Source organism: Corylus avellana, chromosome 3, assembly GCF_965113065.1.
Source record: "Corylus avellana chromosome 3, dhCorAvel1.hap1.2, whole genome shotgun sequence".
NCBI lineage: Eukaryota > Viridiplantae > Streptophyta > Magnoliopsida > Fagales > Betulaceae > Corylus > Corylus avellana.
In genome coordinates this window covers 18,987,418-19,009,670 of record NC_142492.1, presented here as the reverse complement: position 1 = coordinate 19,009,670, position 22,253 = coordinate 18,987,418, and the positions used below count along the sequence as shown (strand labels likewise).

Below are 22,253 nucleotides of genomic sequence, written 5' to 3'. Positions count from 1 at the left end.
CTGTTAGGAACTAGACCACACAATGTATATCCAGCTTGTAGGCATGCCAACACTAACTGTTGAGAAAAGACAGTACCCAATGGAGAACAATGATACAATGGTGTGAAGATATTATCGAAAATGTTATATCGTGAAGGCCTTGGCTATGATTAGTCTATATTTAACTAAGCTTTTTTCCAGACTATTTCTAGCATTTTAACAAAAACGATCGTGCTAAATATTTTAAATGCCATTTTAACATACTACTACTAGAAGAATGTGTCTTAAAGAGTTTTAAATGAAAAATCTTCTAATCTCAACATGATAAGAAGCATAACATTGGCCACTATCCAAGATATACAGGAGCCAAAATGCAATAACGATCATTTGGCTACATAGACCAAAGCCTGCTGGCCAGACATCTTATTGGAATGTGTGCCGTTTTGAAAATCCAAATAGCATAAGTGCTCGAATTCTTCCATTTTGAGTTAGTTTTTGCAAGAAATATTTAAAATGTCAAACAACTTATCTATAAACTGGAAAGAAACAATAAAAATAATTCATAAAAAGAATTCTGAATTCCTTTCCCGTTATCCTGACATCATGTATGATTGCAAGGTTGGTATTTTGATGATACATCCAACATATCCTCAGAAACACAAAGATCCTGAGCCCACTCAGATGACAAAACTTCCAATAAGATAGAACCGCCAGAAAATCTCAAAACCACTAAGATTTTCACACAGACACACATCCACTTGCACACATGTGCGCACACAAGCCACACATAGACACATGTTCACACACACATACACATACAAGGGAAGCCACGCAGCATAAGAAACAACTAGGATTCTATAAACCCCATTAGATTTTCAGTATTAAGATATTGTATATGCTAATAATAATATTAATAATAACAACAATATTGTGTACCATCTGGAAACCAACTAGTATATAACAATAATAGTAGTAATAATAATCCAACAAAAAAGCAAAATTGTAAATATTGTGTACCATCTGGAAAGCAGCACGCAAAGAATGCAACTCAAAATTATGAACGCCAGCATCTTTTTCCAGACTTCTCCACCTCTCTGCACTCTAATAAGATAAAGCAAGGTCATGAGTTTATCTTTACATGGCAAAAATAAATACTTAGAGGAGCATCAATAGACATAATTTCACAGCAAAGGGGACAGTTACCACATCTGGCAATACAAACCTTGCCATTGGCATTGAGAATCTCTATCACAACAGTTACCGTCGCAACCATAAATATCAAGGAATAAAAAAATGATACAACAGGATCTATGAAATAAGAAAGTTAAGTGCACTCTCTAGTGCCAAACTACAGCTTTGACATGTAACTTCGAATTGTTGAGGGGGAGATGAGAATTCAAGGGGTAACATAGAGGAAAAGGCACCATATCATCCCAGGTGCACCTGATTTCATGCCGGTATTTCCTTATTTTCTTCCCACGTAATGAACCTAGATAAATACTTATCTCTCTGCTTCATTAATTTTATTCTCTCTCATTTTGGTGATTTAAGGTACAAAAATAAACCCACACAAATTATTGATTTTACGCTAGTAAATGAAACAAAACAAGAAAAGCAAGATATGCATATACCTGGCAAGCAAGATCACGAGAACTTTTTCCAAGTGAAAAGCCAGCAGACTTGACACCACTACTCATTGGAAATCCACATTGACTTTCAGTATTGTCCACACCTTCTTCAGACAATAAGTTGTAACAACAGCCAATGCTGACAATAGCTTTAACTTCTTTGCAATCTACAAAGGTCCTGATCGAAAAAAGATAAAACATTCCTTCTTTATTAGACACTGAAAAGTAATAAAATATACTCAAATATGACCACGAAAAAAGGTAATCAAGGGAGACTTTCAATGAAATTAGTGCAGTGTGAATGTAGTGGAGAAGTGAATTTGATGAATTACATGCTCATAAAAGAAAGTTCTGTAGGATTGCTCTTAGGGTTAGTTATGCCTTATGGCACAAAATGCTATCATTACAAATCACCATGTCTATAAAATGCATCCAAATGAGATTTAAATGTTAAGATGCATGAATGATATAGAATAAGGAATTAAGAAACTCATAAGGGTAGGGGTTGTCACCAATTAAAGATATACAGATGGAAAGTAAGAAAAGATATCATCATCAAGGATGCAAAACAATATAATTAGATAGGCTTTGTCAGCCCAATCAGCTCAGATTAGTGATTAATTGAATTTTTTGCATGCAACACAAAAAGACTTAATCATTGTTCCATGATGAAAAAATTGTGGACCCTAGTGCAATTACTTCGGCACATGTAACCATAACGCTGTGGTAAAGGTTGTGCATCATGGTTACATGTAGAGGAAAATCTTAAGAATCAATTGTCAGGTAAAAAGGAAAAGAAATTCCCCATATAATCCTCAATCTTCTCCACCATCCGCCTATCCCACATTAACAAAATTCCACCTGAAGCCCCTCTAGACCCCATATATGTCCATTCCACCTATTGGCAACCCCATAAACTACAAATCACCTCCCTAGAAATACACTCCAATGTCATCTCTAATAAACATACAATGCCTGCCCTCCAGCCCAAGCCCTCTAATCCGCAACCTTTTATCCTTCTCATTCAATGGGCTCAGGGCTTCCACACTAATAATATTTACGCAACCCAACATTAAAATCCCTTTTTGCCACAATTATTTTTCTTTCCAGCCCATTCAACTTATTACAGTTAAAAGCCATTTCCCTTCTTAAAGTGCAAGGGTCCATCTCCTTTTGCCCCCTCCAACGGGCCACATAACTTTTGACTTGGGCTTAACCTTTACCGTATCATTCTTGGGCCCAACTTGAAATTGACCCGCTTCCAAATTTTTTTTTTTTTTTTTGTAACAACCAACATTCATTCAAACAAAGAGGAATACAGGGAGAACAGAAAAGAAAACAAACAAGCTAGCTGAAATCCCAACCGGCCAGATCTCAAAAAACAGGAATGAGATCAGAAACGGAAAAGAAAGATGCAAATGCAGCCCGAGAAAACCCTTGCCGTGGCGCATACTGGTGATGGATACTACCATCGGGAGTTCGAAAACCCCTATCAAACATCTAAACAGGCTTCCTAAAAAGCCATGGAGATTTAGATGAGAAATAACTATGGAAAAAAAATTTCCAAAAGGAAACCAGAAATAAAAGGAAAAAAGATCCACTCCACAGACAAAAAGTCTGAAGACCAAACAGATCGGGATAAAAACTAAGCAACAAATCCAAAGAAAATTACAGAAAGTTGCACAAAGTAATAGAAAAAAACTCAAAACACAACAGCTGCAACGGAGGGAGGATTCGGCGGCCACTGCACGGCGCGTGGGACCCACGTGCCGATGCGTTAGATCCACATGCTGGAGCGTGTGGACCACGCCCCAGCGCATGGTGGTCGAAAGGAGCCGCAGAGGAGTTCGCCAGAGAGCTGGAATGCCGATGAAGGTGGAGGATAGGCGCGTGTCTGGCTGGGGCTGATGGAGAAAAGTAGATCGGACTTTGAAAAAGCCACTCTTCAAGCCTACACAGATCCGGCCAATGGAGCGATGGAGAAGACGTTCCATGGCATGCCGGAAGCGGTGGGAGGCGATCCATTGCTGCTGCAGTTTTTTGAGGGGGTAAATCATCAAAGACGATAGGTAGATCTAGAAAAAATTCTAGAAGCAAAGGAGTTCTCTCAAGAAGAGAGAAACTCAGAAGGATATGACCAAGAGGTTTTCCTTGGTCATAGAGATGTTGGATGTTGCAAAAAGAGTGGGGAGGAGGGCAACCAGTAGATTTTCCCTCCTCCTCAAGCTTGGCCGAAAATGGAGGCTTCAGGAGAGAGAAGGGAGTGTTTAGATATTTTCAACTCGTGAATGCACTTCCAATTTATTTAGACATCTGTCCACTTAGCTTTTAATTGAAAGCAGTATTTATTTTAACAACCTTGAAATGAAGGAAATTTTCCTTGTCAATCATAGGTATCAGTTCAGCCACTCCGCCAACTGAATTTTTGGGTAACACCAGAAGATCTTTCTTCCCAAAACCATCCCTCTTCCTCAGTGTTCGATTCTCCTCATTACCCAAACTATCCCTGCTCAAAATTTCTATTTCCTCTCATGTCCTTTCCCCACCAGAGCCTCCGCATACAACCGCCTGCCCTCCTCCACCAATTGAGTCATCAATGGAACACCACCATTGATTTTCTCATTCATGCTTCCAACATTTCCAGAAGGCTCAAAAATGTTTACCACCTTCCTCAACTGCGCAGAACAACCAGCCCAGCCTCTCCCTTCTCTGCCATCCAGAATGACTATAAAGCTTCTCCGCCCGCCTATGCCATACTCACCTAATTCCAAAAATCTTCCATTGCCATTCGCACACCTCTGTGCTACATATACTGTGCTCCCAGAGCTAAACAATCTATAAAACTCTTTCAGCTCAGTTCCTCTAATCAAATCTTCCACCGTCAACCTCAAGCACGGCCGCTTGGCTTGCCCAACATCACCACTCTAAATGTTCCTCTGCTCCTTTTGGCCAAATGAATGCCTCAAAACCCTGCTTCAGATCAAATCTCAAACGCTTTGGCTTCAACATAGAAAGATCCAAATAACCCATCACAACCAACACAACAAAACCAACAATTTCCTCGTCCAAACCACTACCTCACGCGCACACTAATCTTGGACACAAGGAACATACAAGATATGGGTTCTCATAGTCATGAATATGGTGATTTATTGTTTTCTCTCTTCAGACAGCTTTTATCACTGGACTTGTTGTCATATGTTTGAGAGAAAATAGGACTGGCACGTGCATCAATGTATGAAGTGACCTGGGGTCAAATTGAAAAGAAATACTAAGACGTAATATTGTCAGCATTTAGTTGCAAAAGCACAAAGATATTGTGAGCCCCCCCCCCCCCCCCCCCCCCCAAGTTCTTCCATAATTTCCTCTAAAAAAAACCTGGTTTTCTTTGAAATAGCATCTCATCATCCGTTTCATTTATCAATCTCAGATTGAGAGGCAAAGTGATTTTAACAGTTATTAATTTTTTATTTGCAATCCCCAAATTTATTGAAGGCAGCTTCCACCACATCTAGGAACATGGAATAAAAAACAAATGCATTGAACTTAAATGTAAAAGGATGAGATTTAAAACATGCCTTGGTACTCACTTTAGCATTGTTGCCGAAAGATCTCCACAAGCATGAAGCCCAGCAAGTACCAAGGAAATATCATTGTGCATGTTGCATGAAGAGTCTAACTTTTCTCCATCAGGTTCTGTGTGATCTTCTTTGAATAACCTAAGCTGCTCAGAATCAACTTTATGAGGAGACACGCCGGTCAAGGCTTTCAACATGTCAATGGACATTACACGGCAAGTGATTGTCTTAGGCACATTGAATCTCCAGTTTTCTGATCTGAAAAACAAGTTTAAGAAAAACAAAACAAAAAAAAAAGGTTGTCAAGAAGTGAAAGCCATGCAGAAGGACATCCCAGTCATCATAGTAGATATCTATGGCCAACCAACTAGGGTACCTTCAAACAATAACCATCTAGAGAACAGTAGACTATGTGACTACCTAGCATAGGTAGCCATCTTAACTACTTCCATAAACAAATAATAGGCACTGCCTATATAAACTACTTTTGCGGTCAACAAGATACAGTGCATCAATCAAGCCAAAAGAAAATATTTGAAAACCTGCTTGATATTTAACAAGACCCTATGATGGATAAATTGTATCATCAGTAAAATGATAGAAATTATTTATCACTTTTGTGCCGACAAAATACCACGGATTTATATTTATAGCTTTGCATTTTTAATATAGTTTGTTCAACCAAATTACTAGCTCATCAAGGCAAAAAATTCACAGTAGCAAACATCAACTGAAGTTTCACTTTCTTTAACAAAAGAGATGCACTGAGGCCGGTACTACCGAAAGGTACCATAGACTTCCCAATGTCAACAAGTAAAAGATCTTAAAATAAAAAAAAAAAACAAAAAAAAAAACAAGTTTAACAAAAAAACAAAAAAAGGAATCAAAAGAACAAAAAGTTGTTCACATCCCATACTCAGATTTACGCATCTGAGCTGCATAATGCTTCTTAATTCGTTCTGCACGTGCATCTGTGATCCTTCCATGATGAGAACATGCATCAATCGCAACTACAGGGTGTTTGTACTGAAAGGAAAGCACTTGTGCAAGATAACCCTAAAAGAACAATATAATCAGAGATGCAGTTATACAGGAAGTAAAGGAAACAAAAAAGGGGTAGGGGGGGGAACTACTTTTTTGCAATGTCCCTCTCAATGTGTTTCCATTTAACCTCCTCTAACTACCATCCTTTCTGTACTATCCCTCCCAATGTTTCAATTTTTGCAATGTCAATTTTTGATAAGGGGGGGAGGGAGACATTGTCATAATTGAAAGTTTAAAAGAACATTGTCAATTAGGTGATAGTTTGAGAAAGGTATGTGCACTTTCCCCTTTTTTTATCTAATAAGCTAACACCATCAACATCAATGCCAATGCAAATATGTTTGCTTGCCTCAAGGACTCGATGAGATGGATAATCATTATATCTACTGTCCATTATTCAGATTTGTGCATAGATTGTTTGCAGTATACTTCTCATCCGTAGTGTAAAAACTCATTTAACGAACCAAACATGCATATACATATAAATTTACACAGACTTGATCAAAAGGATTTATGCTTTCAACATATAAAAGAACATATGTCCAATGGCTAGCAAATGGCTCTTTTGTTGACTAAGATGCAAAAGAACAATCAAATAGACAAGGATGATATGTAGACATTGCAAGTAGTCTCAGATTTAGCTTTTCTAGCACATAAAATGGAAGCAGAAGAAAGTGAGGGCACACCTGGCCAGCACCAACATCAACTATGGTACATGCTCTTACACTGTCAGCAACTGAACTAACAACAGCAGAAAGAACTTCTACCTGTTAACGAAGTTAATTACATTAATAATATAACCAGGACTCATATTCAAAGTTTAAAAATGAGAATAAATGTCAAAGAATGAAAAACGCAATTAAGAAACTGAATAAATCAGTAACCTACTTCATGTTTTTTCTTCATATTCATGCCCTGAGCAAGAACGCTATTCACTGAAATCATGTGCAGGCCAGGTAATACCTGCAAGAAATCAAAAGTTTATCAATGTTGAGTTGACTATTTTATTACCACCCCCCCACAAAAAAAATAAATAAATAAATAAATACAGAAATCAATTTAAAACATAGAGAGCAAAATAAGCAAAACATCAATATATTGAAGAAACAAAACTAACCCTAGAATGAAGTGTTTAATTGCATTTCAAGAAAAATCAACCAACAGAAACATATGGCCATGCTATAGTACAGACCACTCCAAATTTTGATAATGCCAGCCTCTCCTGCTCAAAACACCAATATACTCAAAACCCCAGTAAACTTCTTGGAAAAGCAAGAAACCACTTGCATTTAAGGTTCCAGCACTGCCATCAAGTACTATGCCCATGGCCACCACTACTAAGATTATTTGGCATGTTTAACTCTTCTTTTTTTTTTTTTTTTGATAAGTAATGAAAATATTATTGAAAAAAGCGCAGAGGGGCGCAACCCTAATGCAAAAGATATATACAATAGAAACCCCTACGGAATATACAAAGAGCACATATTCAAAAACTCATCTATAGTCGGGACCACAGTACGATGATGAGCCAACACCCACAAGTGTAGCATAGATATCATATTCTTCCTCATCGCTTCCACCGAACACTCCTTATCCTCAAACGTTCGAGCATTCCTTTCCCGCCAAATACACCACATGATACACGAAGGAACCATCCTCCAAATGACTTTAGATATAACCCTACCCCCCACTTGATTCCAGCAAGACAACAAGTCAATGAACCGTTGCGGCATGGCCCACTCAATACCAAATAAAGTAAAAACATAGTTCCATAACCGAGTAGCCACTTCACAATGAATCAACAAATGATCTACAGACTTCCCATTCTTCTTACACATACAACTATGGGTATAAACGAGCCGAGCTTGAACGAGCTTCCCTTGTTTGGGCTCGGCTTGTTTAAATTTTACTCGAGCCGAGCTTAAGGACGAGCCAAAAAATCGAGCTCGTGGACAAGGTCATAATAAGTCGAGCCGAGCCGAGCCAGTTCACAAGCTAGCTCTTATATTTAATTTAATTTATTAATTTATTCTTTTATTATAAATTTAAACCTCAAGTACTCTTAAACGGCTTAAGAAGCCAGCTTGCATATGCGCATTTGCTTAGTCTGGCTAGCGGAGTATGGAGTTCGAGTCAATACAGTAAGGCACTTGGTTTCGAAGAAAGAGAATATGCATCATTTTATAATAAAATGATGCTATTAGAAAAAAAATCATTAATTTTTAATATTAATATGAGGAATTATTTTTTTTTTTTTTTTGATAAGTAATAATGCATTAAAGAGCGCAGAGGGGCGCAACCCAAGTACACAGGGAGTATACAAGAGAGCGACTAAGCAGGGGAGAGAGAAGAAGAGAACATAGAGAGGAAATCAGGAAAATTAATCACAATAGGAGCAAGCCAGCCTGCAGTCCAAGAGAAAAGAGTGTACAAAAAGAAATGAACAAGGTCCTCCAGAGTCCTCGACAAATCCTCGAAGCATCTCGCATTTCTCTCCAACCACAGGCACCATAAAAGGCAAAGGGGAGCCATCTTCCACACCACGGCACAACTAGATCTCCCACCCGACCACCAACTGGCAAACAAATCCTTGACACTTCTAGGCATAACCCAACACAAATTGAAGCGGGAGAAAATAACCTCCCACAGCTTGCGCGCTACCCCACAATGAAGAAAAAGATGATCCACAGACTCCCCATCCGTTTTACACATACAGCAACGATTAATCACCACAATACCTCTCTTTCGAACATTATCCAAGGTGAGAGATTTTCCAAGGGCGGCCGACCAAGCAAAAAAGGCCACTCTCGAAGGAGCCTTTGTGCGCCAAATACTTTTCCAAGGAAAATGATTGGACTCTTTTGAGACAAGCATCCTATAAAAAGAGCGAACCTCAAACTTTCCTTTTCTAGAAGGGGTCCACCACATCCGATCCTTCCCTTCCCCACGAATCGAGGTCGAATACAAGAGCGAGAAGAGGGAAGCTAAGACCGTCTCCTCCCAATCATGAATTCTACGGGTAAAAGTGACATTCCAGTGGACCCTACCATTTGAGCACTCCCGAATATCCGCTATGGAAGCATCCTTATTGCTAGCAATATTGAAAAGACCGGGAAAAGCTTCCTTGAGGGACATCTCACCACACCAAGTATCCACCCAAAACTTGACTTTCACCCCCAATCCAGGAACCAATCTAAAGAGGCTCTGAAACAGCCCCCAACCCTTACAAATGTATTTCCATAACCCCACCCCATGCGTTCCTCGAGGAACTTTAGAACACCATCCGCCCCAATCCACCCCATACTTAGCCACCAAAATACTTCTCCACCAAGCTTCTTCCTCATTTGCAAATCTCCATAACCATTTCCCCAAAAGAGCTTGATTAAAAAGACGCAAACTCCGAATCCCTAAACCACCCTCATCAAGCGGAGAACAAACCTCTTTCCAACTGACCAAGTGAAACTTAAGCTCGTCATTGAAGCCCCCCCATAAAAAATCCCGTTGGATCTTCTCAATGCGATTCGCCACAGAAGCCGGAATGGGGAAAAGAGACATAAAATAGGTGGGGAGATTGGATAAGGTGCTCTTAATGAGAGTGAGTCTCGCCCCCTTGGACAGATACGAGCGCTTCCAAGGGGCCAACCTTCTAGCAATCTTCTCCAACAAATCATCCCAAATAGCCAAAAGCTTAAACGAAGCCCCTAGAGGAAGACCCAGATACCTCAAGGGCAAAGAACCAGTGCCACAACCCAGGATACCAGCCAGCTCCCCTGTCACCACCGAGCCTCCAACTGGGACCAAGACAGATTTGGCCCGGTTAACTTTTAACCCTGAGACCGCCTCGAAGCCTATAAGGAGGGCTTTAATAAATCTAACTTGGACAGGAGTAGCCCCACAAAAAACCAGCGTATCATCAGCAAAGAGAAGGTGAGAAACAATTACCCGCTCAGGCTCTCTAGTACCCACATAAAAGCCATTGATGAAACCCCTACTGATGGAAGCGTTTATCAACCTACTGAACGCCTCCATGACCAAGATGAACAAAAAAGGCGAAAGAGGATCTCCTTGTCTCACCCCACGCGAACTCCCAAAGAACCCAGAGGAAGAGCCATTAATCAACACCGAAAACCGCACCGACGAGATACAATGCTTGATCCATGAACACCATTTCTCACCAAAACCACACCTCCTCAACAAATAGATTAAGAACTTCCAATTCATGTGATCATAAGCCTTCTCCATATCCAACTTACACAAGAGGCCGGGATCCCCAGATCTGATACGGCTGTCCAGGCATTCATTGGCTATAAGCACCGAATCCAAAATATGTCTTCCTTTGACGAAAGCGTTCTGAGGGTTGGAGATCACCTGATTCATGACTCTCCTCATTCTATTGGCTAGGACCTTCGCAATAATCTTATAGATCCCCCCCACAAGGCTGATAGGGCGAAAATCCTTCAGATCGGAAGCCCCATGCGACTTCGGAATAAGAGCAATAAACGTAGCGTTGAGGCTTTTTTCGAATTTACCTCGGTCATGGAACTCCAAAAAAACAGCCATGATGTCCAGTTTGATCACCTCCCAACAATCCTGGAAGAAAGCCATAGAAAAGCCATCTGGGCCTGGAGCCTTATCCCTATCCATTTTTTGGACCACCTCCCACACCTCCCTTTCCTCGAAAGGAACCTCCAGACTAGAAGCCTCGTTCACCTCCAACCTATCGAAATGGAGGTTATCCAACCTCGGTCTCCAACTAAGAGACTCTGTGAAGAGCGACTCATAAAAGTGAGTGATATGATTACTAATAGCCTCTTGATCAGAAGTACTAGTGCCATGAATGTTCAAAGACTCAATATAATTCTGTCTTCGGTTGGCATTAGCTACCCGATGGAAGAATTTCGTACACTTGTCGCCCTCTTTCAACCAACGGATCCTAGATTTTTGCCTCCAACTGATTTCTTCTTGAAGAAGAGAAGATTCTAGCTCTGAAGCGAGCACCCTTTTCCTCTCAATCTCTTCTGCTGATAAGCCTCTCTCTTCCTCCATCCTATCCAAAGCTTTAAGATCTTCCATACGAGCCTTAATACAAACCCCCACATTGCCGAAATCTTGATCATTCCATCTTTTAATATCCCACTTAAGAGCTTGCAACTTTTTAGAAAGAATGAAGCTTGGAGTGCCCTGAAAATGATACGAGTCCCACCAGCTACGCACTTTATCTACAAAACCCTCCACTTTGAGCCACATATTCTCAAATTTAAAAGGCCTTTTACCTCCCGGGTGAGAATTGCAGTCCAAAATAATAGGAGCATGATCAGAGCAAACCCGAAGCAACCTCTTTTGACGCAAATCTGGATGGCAGGCTTCCCAATCCGGAGAGACAAGAAAGCGATCAAGCCTGGACCAAGAGCTATTGTTTGACCAGGTAGAGATCCCCCCAACTAAGGGGAGGTCCATGAGGCCTTGCTCCGAAATGAACTCACCGAAATCCCTCATCGCAACTCGTGAATGAGCTCCCCTCGATCTTTCACTTGGATAGAGAGTGACATTGAAATCCCCGCCGATGCACCATGGCACGTCCCAACAACTCATGACCCCTGCCAACTCCTCCCAAAGAAAACGCCTAGAATAAACTCTGTTAGGACCATACACTCCCGCAAACGCCCACGCAAAGCCATCATCAACATTCTTAAAGGAACAAGCCGCCACATAATTCCCCAACACTACATCTACCTTCTCAACGGCCCTTTTATCCCACATGAGTAAAATGCCCCCCGAAGCCCCAATGGAAGGGACATAGCACCACTCCACATACAGGCAGCCCCATAAACTCCTCACAAAGTTGAACGAAATGAAATCCATTTTAGTCTCTTGGAAACAAACTACATCCGCCTTCCAACTCCTAAGCAAATTTCTAACCCTCAGCCTCTTATCCTTCTCATTCAAACCTCTCACATTCCAAGAATGTGAGAGGTTTGAATGAGGAATTATATGAGGAATTATGTGAGGAATTATGTGAATAACTACCAATTCGAGCCTTATACGAACTGCTCACGAGCTTAGCCGAGTCGAGCCGAGCTAGCTTCGTTTAATATTCAAGTCAGGATTCGTGTTTACGAAACGCTTCATTTAATATTCGAGTCGAGTACGAGCCGAGCTTATGTAAGCCGAGCCCGAGCTCACTCGCGAGCGGCTTGCTCTCTTAACAGCCCTACATACAACACCATTCCACTACCACAATTTTCCGCTTTCGCAAATAGTCATGTGTCAGAAGTTTACCGAAAGCCACAGTCCACCCAAAAAATGCCACTCTAGAAGGCACTTTAGAATGCCAAATACTCTTCCATGGAAACCCCCCACAATCTGGAATGGACAAGGCCTTATAAAATGATTTCACCTCAAACATACCCTTTTTAGATAAGGACCATCGAATACGGTCCGCATTACCATAAGAAACCTTACAAGAGTATAGTAATTCAAAGAAAGATGAGACCCCATCCAATTCCCAATCTTGGGCGGAGCGCACAAAAAGGACATTCCACTCAACCCTCCCATTCCTCCAACAAAAATTATCCTCCACCCACGCGTCTTTGTACCTCGCAATACCAAACAAGGAAGGGAAAGCATGCTTCAATGGTTGATCATCACACCAAATATCATGCCAAAATCGAACTTTCGCCCCCACCCCCACCTCAAACCGCACACCTTTGGCAAAGTATCCCAACCTCTTCTAATATGCTTCCACAAACCCACACCATAAGAACCCGACACCTCCTTCGAACACCACCCACCATCCTGATCTTCATACTTGGCTTTTATTATTTTGTACCAAAGTGCCTCACTCTCTGTCACATATCTCCATAACCATTTCCACAAGAGAGCCTGATTAAACTTCGGTATATCCCGAATGCCAAGACCGTCGGCCCGCAAGGGACGGCATATTTGGTTCCAATTAACAAGATGCAATTTTTGTTCATCTCTCATTCCTCCCCACAGGAAATCTTTTTGAAGTTTCTCAATCCTTTTGACCACACTCATAGGAACAAGAAACAACGATAAAAAATAAGTTGGGAGATTAGACAACATACTCTTTATAAGAGTTAAGCGACCTCCCTTTGATAGATACAATTTCTTCCATCCTGCCATACGACGCTTCATCTGTTCAAGTACACCATTCCACATAGATGTATCCTTATGCTTCGCCCCTAGTGGCAATCCCAAATACTTCATAGGCAACGCCGCAACACTACACCCAAGAATTTTAGCCAAAACCCCAATGTTGTCCACCTCCCCTATAGCAACAAGTTCTGATTTACCAAGATTAACTCTCAGCCCCGAAACTACCTCAGAGCACAAGAAAATAAGGCGTACGTACCGGATTTGCTCAGGATATGCTTCACAGAAAACCAAAGTATCATTAGCAAATAAAGAATGAGAAATCACTAAATCTGAGAAGACCCTATCCCCCACAGAGAAACCTGACAATAAACCTTGCTCTATTGTCGCATTCACCATCCTGCTCAATGCCTCCATAACCAACACAAATAGTAACAGCAACATCGGGTCCCCTTGCCGAATCCCCCATGAACTATTAAAGAAACCCTCTGGCGTTCCATTTACCAAAATGGAGAATCTAACCATCGAAATACACCACTCTATCCAACCCCTCCATCTTTCTCCAAACCCACATCTTTTTAGTAAGTACAACAAAAAGTCCCAGTTAACATGGTCATAAGCCTTTTCCAAATCCAATTTACAAATAACACCAGGCACCCCTGACCTCATCCGACCATCCAAACATTCATTAGCAATGAGCACAGAATCTAAAATTTGTCGCCCCCCAATAAAAGCATTTTGAGAATTAGAGATGATTTTTCCCAAAACAATTTTCATTCTAGTGGCCAAGACCTTTGATAAAATTTTATACACCCCTCCCACCAAACTAATTGGCCGAAAATCCTTCACCTCCATCGGAACCGCCTTCTTTGGAACCAATGACACAAACGTCACATTCATACTCTTCACCAACTGACGTCTTCGATGGAATTCAGAAAAAACCACCATAACATCATGTTTCACCACAGCCCAACAAGATTGGAAGAATGCCATAGTGAACCCATCCGGTCCCGGTGCCTTATCACCTTCCAAACCCTTTACCATCTCCCAAACCTCCTGCTCCTCAAAGTCTCTTTCTAACCAATTTTTCTCCTCCTCATCAATGGACGAAAAAAATTGATTATCCATTTTAGGTCTCCAAGAACTTCGCTCAAAATATAAGGTTTTATAGAATTGCACAATATGATCTTTTACCTCTATAGGATTATAGGACACATCTCCATTGGTATGTAATGCTTCCACACGATTATACCTGCGATGGGAATTAGCCACCTTATGAAAAAACCTAGTGTTACTATCCCCCTCCTTTAGCCACAACTCTCTCGACTTTGCCACCAATATATTTCCTCATACAGTAAAGTATTCTCCAATTCCTTCGACATATCAGCCAATTGAATCTTTTCTTCCTCCACTAAACCCCTAGTTTCTGCCATAACATCCAGCTCCCGGATCCCTTCCAATAACTCCTTTTTTTTCCTCCCAATGTCACCAAAAACCTCCGTGTTCCATTTTTTCAAATCTAGCTTAAGGGATTTCAGCTTATTAACCAAAACAAAACTAGGTAAGCCTTCAAACATATACGAATCCCACCAAGATTTAACCTTGTCAACAAAACCTTCCGACTTTAACCACATATTCTCAAATTTAAAATACTTACGACCTCCACTAAGTTCCCCACAATCCATCAATAAAGGAAAATGATCTGAAAGTAAACGTTGAAGTCTTCTTTGTGACACCGCCGGATAGTGATCCTCCTTATCCTAGACTTGGGAATTCCTCTTTCAAAACCTGCCTCACTATTAAGATTGTTGGTGATGGAGCTCCTACAAGCGAACCAAATATAATGAGATTCACAGTTTATCACTTATTTTACTAGACACTTTTGCCGCCACATATTTTATGCCCCCTGCTAGCTCCCTAACTTAGTCACCGAAGTCCTGCACTTCAGAACACTTTATTCACCACTTCGGTTTTTACCGAATACTGTCACTAACTTATATTTCATAATCTTTACAAACTCACTTTCACAGCAGGTCGCATACACTGGAACGCCCTATTTTACAACTTCACTAACTCTCAACCTATCATCCACACAATCATAGTGGGTATTGTTATCATCTACAGTCTTAGGTGATGGGTGCTTTGCACATGCATACATTTTTTGGGGTTTTCGTAGCAATGGAGAAATGTATTAGGAAATGTAATTTCCTAATATCCAATTAAACTACATCCAAAAAGTTGTTCTCCCTTGAAACTAAACCACAACTTGATATCTACTACAAAAGCCTCTAGCTTCTTATGGAATATAAGATTGGAAAAGCTGAAAAAAGCAAAGTTATCTCTTACATAACATTCCTAATATGCAATTAATTACGGCCAAAAAGTTGTCCTCCCTTGAAACTAAACCACAACTTGATATCTACTACAAAAGCCTTTAATTTCATACGGAATACAAGATAGGAAAAGCTGAAAAGGCAAGGTTTAGCCTCCAGGATTTACTTCTGTATGAACTGACTATCATCGAGCAACATATGCTCTGATCAGAAGGGATCCAAAGAACAGGTTGAACATGACTTCATATCAGCCTAATCAACCAAGACCATTTGGAAAGAACTTATCTACATGCTTCATCATTTCACTTGGGCACCAAAATAAAACAAACCCCACATTCTATAATCATTACAGATTCTTAACTTCTATGAACATGAAAAGAAAGGTACCTCTACCTTCAACGTAAAGAGTACTCTCGTAAATGACCAGAAATCACCCCCCCCCCCCTCCTTTCCTTCTCTCTCTCTCTCTCTCTCTCTCTCTCTCTCTCTCTCTCTAGAAGTCCTTTCCAAAGGCCAAAAGTTTCAATTTGTGAAATGGAAACATGATATTTCTCCTACCACAGAATTACAAATGCCAGCCAATACAATTTTCACAGCATCCACCTCCTCATAAGGAGTGTACTGTACAACGTACATAAATACACAGAAGATCAAGAACTCTCTCTCTGTCTCTCTCTCTCTCTCTCTCTCTCTCTCTCTCTATAGAAGTCCTTTCCAAAGGCCAAAAGTTTCAATTTGTGAAATGGAAACATGATATTTCTCCTACCACTGAATTACAAATGCCAATTTTCACAGCATCCACCTCCTCATAAGGAGTGTACTGTACAATGTACATAAATACACAGAAGATCAAGAACTTTCTCTTTTTTTTTATATAAGTAATGCATATCATTAATAAGTGCAAAGAGGCTTCTTCATGTCCACCCACTCCCTTATATAGCATTTCATAATAGCTGTCGCTTAGCTTAGATTTTGCACACAAGATTCCTTGTACTCAATAAAATATCAGTACATCCACATCAAAAAATTAATAATTATATTTAAAAAAAAAAAAAAAAAAAAAAAAAAAAAAAAAAACCATTTTTTTGCACATAAATACAACTTAGACACCTGCAGGGAGTTGAGCCCATGACCTCACCCACCCTCAACCGTTGTTTATAGGGGAGGAGATGCCATTTGGTAGAAAGACATTTGGCAATAAGGACCAAAAATACGATCAGACACATTTACAGAATCACTCATACATGTCAGTATGTCAAATTGGTCTATGGAACCTTGACCATCCAAAACCAACATTCCTTTTTTCAATAGATTTGTAGTGATTATTTCATCTTTTGCATCTAGTTACACATATGCTCAGATAAGTTCTTCATCCTTTCTCACACAAAGAACAACAATGACTATGAATGACTAGGGCTAGCAAAACGTGTTGGCATGTCAGGTTCGTGTCAACCTATTTATGACACAAACCCGTTTATGCCAAACCCGAACACAACACATTTAACTAAACATGTGGACCACCCAAACCCGAACACTACACGTTTTCTTAACAGGTAACACGACACATGTGTAACCCATTTAGATAAACGTGTCGTGTTGAGTTGACACGACATGACCTGTGAACGTGTTTAATTTAGATGTTAATAGGTTTCAACCCGACACAACCCGACCCGTGAACACGTTTAAAGTCATTTTAATTTTTATAGCCAAACCAAAATGAAAAAATCCCAGCAACCAAGCAAAACAAAAATAAAAATATATACGGGTCAAACATGTCAACCCGCGGGTTGACACGACCCTACACATTTATTAAACGTGTCATAAACGACCCGTTTATGACCCAAACCTGTTTAACCTAAACTCTAACCCTAAAATTACGTGTCAAGTTTACGTGTCACGGATTAAATTGCCAACCTAATGACTATCATTCCCCAATCTGCTATATTATAAATCTGCAAGCAATGCAATAGATAGAACATTGGATATATAATTTTACAAAATCTTAAATGACAACATCAGGTTAGAAACAACATACTCTTTTTAAGTCCGCCTGCTCTCTTGGAAAAACAAGGGACCTCAAAGTTAGCACAAAGTCCTTCAGTGAAGCAGGCCAGTGATCCTACCATCAAAGACAATTAAGAGAATGCATGAAACTATCAAACTAACACAGGTTATTGATTGGAAAACAAATTGTCAAGAACATGGAATGCATTAATTCCTTTCATTAAAGTCAGTTAAAAGTGCATGCGACAAGATTAGACTTATTTTTTGATAGGTAATATCAAGAAAGCTTTATAGAAAGCATAGGCGCCCCAAGCATACAGGAAGTGTACAAAAAGGACCCAAAAAGCAAAAAGAACAAAAAAAAAAACTGAAAACAGGAAAGAACAAGGAGAAGAACATGCAGAACCCAACACCAACAAGAACACAGCAACTGCCAAACTAACCCACAACCCCACAAGGACTAAACCAGAAATCCTCCCACCCAATACCCAAAAGGGAATCCAGCGGTACCGCTAGCGAGCCATGCCTTTCCTTCGCCGATTGGATGTGAATGCATCGCCAAAATTAACGGAGCTCTTCAAATTGAACAACTCCCTTTTGCCTTATAAAGAGATACTAATTGGAACCAATGCCATCAATGGCGAAGCTAGGGGGAACATAGGCCATGCACCCACCCAAAAAAGAAAAAAAAATCCTAACCTAGCAACCCTTAGTATTCCAACCCAAATATAACATTCTAGTTATAAAAATAAAAAAATAAAAATAAATAAAAATCAGCCTGCGCTTGATTTGGGATTTCCTTTTGTATATGTTGAGGAGTTGTAGTTTTTTTTTATAAGTATATGTTGAGGAGTTGTAGTTTCGGGAAAGATGGCGTAAATGAATCGCATATTGTATCTCCTTTGTGCAATTTTCAATCTAAGTGAATGGCACTCCATCAGGTTTCTTTAGTAGCACTCGTGGCCTAAGACAGGGAGATCCATTATCTCCTTTCTCTCTTTGTTATTGTTATGGAGACGTTTTTTTTTTGATAGGTAAATATGTATATATCAAAAACCCAACAGGGCGCAACACGATTACACAGGAAGTATAAAAGAGTGCGGCTATACACCGAATAAAACCCTAAGCTCCCAAGGAGCACCCACAAGGAACCTAAAAAGATCCACCCAAGAACCCCCGAAATCAAAACACCCTACACAAAAAACACCCTACTCAAAGGCTAACCCTACACATGATCACCCCACATCCCTAGCCCTACTCGAGCCACTGCCCCTAGCCTCAAAGTTATCGGAGCATTCCAAATTCTTCACCCCCAGCGGCATCTTTTTCTTATGAAGCTGTTTAGCTTCCTTATCCTTCGCTCTCCGTGTATAACACTTGGAAGCTTGGTTATCTATCAAAGCTATGGCAGATGCAGGAGGAAAAGAGAAAACCGGAGAAGCAATAGCCCTCACCGGAGGAACAGTAGCCACCACCGGAGGAACAGAAGCCTCAGCCCTCATCCTGCACTGAAGCCTCGCCGGATAAATAGAAGCAACCGCAGGAATCGCCGGAGGAAAAGAGAAATGATTCACAGGCGAAACAGAAGCCACCGAAGAAACAGTAGCCACCACCGTAGGAGCAGTAGCGTCATCCCTCAAACTGCGCCAAAGCCTCGCCGGAGACACAGGAGTCGCCGAGGCAGATTTCCGTCCAAACTCAGCAAACCCAGGAGACTCCGGCGAAGACTTATCCGAATGCAACAAAAACCCATCGCTGAACCTATCGGGATCCAAAACAGGGCCGCAAACGGGAATTTGAACCACAGCCGACCCGGAAACCGACCCGGAAACCGACCCGGAATTTTGCCCATCATAACCCAAAGAACCAACCCTAATCCGCTTACCTTTGGGCTTCTCACCCAGCCCGCGAAGGATCCGGTCCAACTTATCGCAGAAAAACCCTAATCGCCTCATCGCCTTGTTCCTTCTAAACTTTGCTGCCGCCGCCGCCGCCACCGGAGACGAGAAGCTTTGCTCAATCAAGGGATGAGCTTTCTCCATTTCGTAACAATCCATCGCGAATCGTGTTTCCACTCCAGCATTCCCCATCTCGAAACAGCTCGCCACCGGGAACAAGTCAATCTCTTGCGACGAAAGAAGCCGCGCCCCAGCAATGTCCGCCACCTCGCAGGAAGAAGAGCGCAACGCTTCGGCGAAAGACCGTCCATCTTTTGTCCCCGGAGAGAAACTCTCAGAATTCGAAAACCCTGGAGAACTCGCCTGCGCAGCCATCAACGAACGCAGCTCAACCACGAACCTCCGCCAACCCCGCCCAGAGCGGGCCTCTGGGATCCAGATGATACCTTTCCGTTCGTCCTCCAGATAGGCAACCACCTCCAGGAATCTCCCAGCTTTGTTACTACCCCCGCTCACCGACAAAGACTTCCCTTCCTCGCTAAATTTTTTGACGAAATCTTCCTTCACCTGAGACTGAGACGCCTCTTCTACCGTAGCTGCCAACCAGGAAGCACTTCGCTGACCCACCAGAATAAGCCCTACAAAACCCTTCCTTCTTTCCTCCAAACGAAGCTTCGAAGCCTTCGTCGAGAAAAAGAAGGTCTTAGCTTCCACCGAAAACCGTCGCTCCATCCTAATCTACACGAACGCATCCCACGAAAACAGAAAACCGAGCTCTAGCGGGACACGCCTACACGCGCCACCGCTGGGGTTCCAGTTCCAGCGCCCAATGTGCAGCCCTCGGATACTATTAACTATCTGTTATGGAGACGTTAAGCAAAATAATTTCTGCTTTAGTGGATAGAGGTCTTTTATCGGGCTTCATGGTGGGGTCAACAAGTGGTGATGCTATCAATCTTTCTCACCTTTTGTCTGCGGATGACACCTTGATATTTAGCGAGGCAAATCCAAATCATCTTCACAATTTGCGTTGTTTGTTTTTATGCTTTGAAGCAGTCTCTAGTTTGAGGATTAATCTAGCTAAATCAAAGTTAGTCCTGATTGGCAATCTAATGAATGTTCAAGGTCTGGCTAGTGTTTTGGGCTGGAGGGTATCTTCGCTGCCTATGAAGTACCTAGCTCTTCCCTTGAGAGCTTTGTTTAAAACCAAATCTATTTGGGAAGACATTATTGAGAAGGTAGAGCGCCATTTGGCTGGATGGATGAGGATGTACTTATCAAAGGGTGGGAGAGTTACATTGATTAAAGGCGCTTTATCTAATCTTCCTACCTACTTCATGTCCATGAGGCCAATCACTTAAACAGTTCAAATTTCACTTAGTTAGCTAGACTAAGGTGTGTACCTTTTTTTTTTTTTTACTGGTAATCAAGCAAATCTCATTAAAAAGCGTAAGACGTCCCTAAGTACACAGGAAGTATACAAAAGGAACACCAAAAAAGAAAAAACAGAACAAAAAAGACAGCAAAAAAAACAAGCCACCAGCAGAAACCCAAAGGAACGGAACTACAACAAACCACCCACAAAAGAATCCCTAAACCCGCAGAAGAGTCCTGGGCTTCATCAATCTCTAAAGGAGGGTTGAGAGTTTAAAACTTACTTGTGTTCAACCAGACTCTTGGGAAGTGACTACGCCTATTTTCATAAGAAAGGCCTTATGGGGGTGGATATGGATTCTAATAATGGCAGTGCTTGAGGTGGGTGGTATTCAATGAGGTCCATAAGTTGTATAAGTTGGGGCTTTGGAAGAATATTGGGAGATGGGGAGAGCTTTCTAGCTATACTAGATTTGAGGTGGGTGATGACTCTAAATTCGATTTTAGCATGATATATGGTGTGGGGATCAAGCCCTGATAGCTTTTTCGGACTTGTTTAGCATTGCTTGTTTTAAGGATGCTGCAATGGCAAACCATGAAGCTTTCTAATGCCTCTCGTCAATGGAATTTTTTTTTTTTTTTTTTTTTTGATAAGTAATGATGCATTAAAAGAGTGCAGAGAGGCACAACCTAAGTACAGAAGAAGTATACAAGAAAGCGACTAAAATGGGGAGAAAGAAGAAGAGAACATAAAAAGAAAATCAGGAAAATTGATCACTAAGGGTGCAAGCCAGCCTGCAGTCCAAGTGAAAAGCATGTACAAAATGAAATGAACAAGGCCCTCAAGGTTCCTCGACAAATCCTCGAAACATCTAGCATTCCTTTCCTTCCATAGGCACCATAAAAGACAAAGAGAAGCCATCTTCCAGACCACGGCACTACGGGATCTACCGCCCAACCACCAACTAGCGAACATCTCCTTGACGCTTCTAGGCATAACCCAACACATGTTGAAACGAGAGAAGATAACATCACGCAACATGCGCACAACCCCACAATGAAGAAAGAGATGATCCACAGACTCTCCTTCCGATTCACACATACAACATCGATTAATCACAACAATACCTCTCTTTCGAACATTATCTAAAGTAAGAGATTTCTCAAGGACGGCCGACCAAGCAAAAAATGCCACTCTCGAAGGAGCCTTGGTGCGCCAAACACTTTTCCAAGGGAAATGGTCAGGCTCTTTAAGGACAAGCTTCCTATAAAAAGAGCGAACCTCAAACTTCCCTTTTC

At 41.2% G+C, this 22,253-nt stretch overlaps 1 protein-coding gene across 2 annotated transcripts in view; it reads right to left on the bottom strand.

Annotated features, from left to right (window-relative positions):
- LOC132176164 (S-adenosyl-L-methionine-dependent methyltransferases superfamily protein) overlaps positions 1-22,253 on the bottom strand; it is a 49,106-nt gene that overhangs the window by 23,949 nt on the left and 2,904 nt on the right. The window contains exons 3-9 of one of the 2 annotated variants that reach the window (XM_088515061.1): positions 17,714-17,797; positions 7,118-7,192; positions 6,916-6,996; positions 6,102-6,241; positions 5,198-5,443; positions 1,611-1,785; positions 997-1,080 (exon numbers count right to left, since the gene is read on the bottom strand). In XM_088515061.1, coding sequence (XP_088371187.1) covers positions 997-1,080; positions 1,611-1,785; positions 5,198-5,443; positions 6,102-6,241; positions 6,916-6,996; positions 7,118-7,192; positions 17,714-17,797 — 885 coding nt within the window. The remainder of the gene's footprint in view (positions 1-996; positions 1,081-1,610; positions 1,786-5,197; positions 5,444-6,101; positions 6,242-6,915; positions 6,997-7,117; positions 7,193-17,713; positions 17,798-22,253) is intronic. The other variant, XM_088515062.1, reaches the window with a different exon arrangement.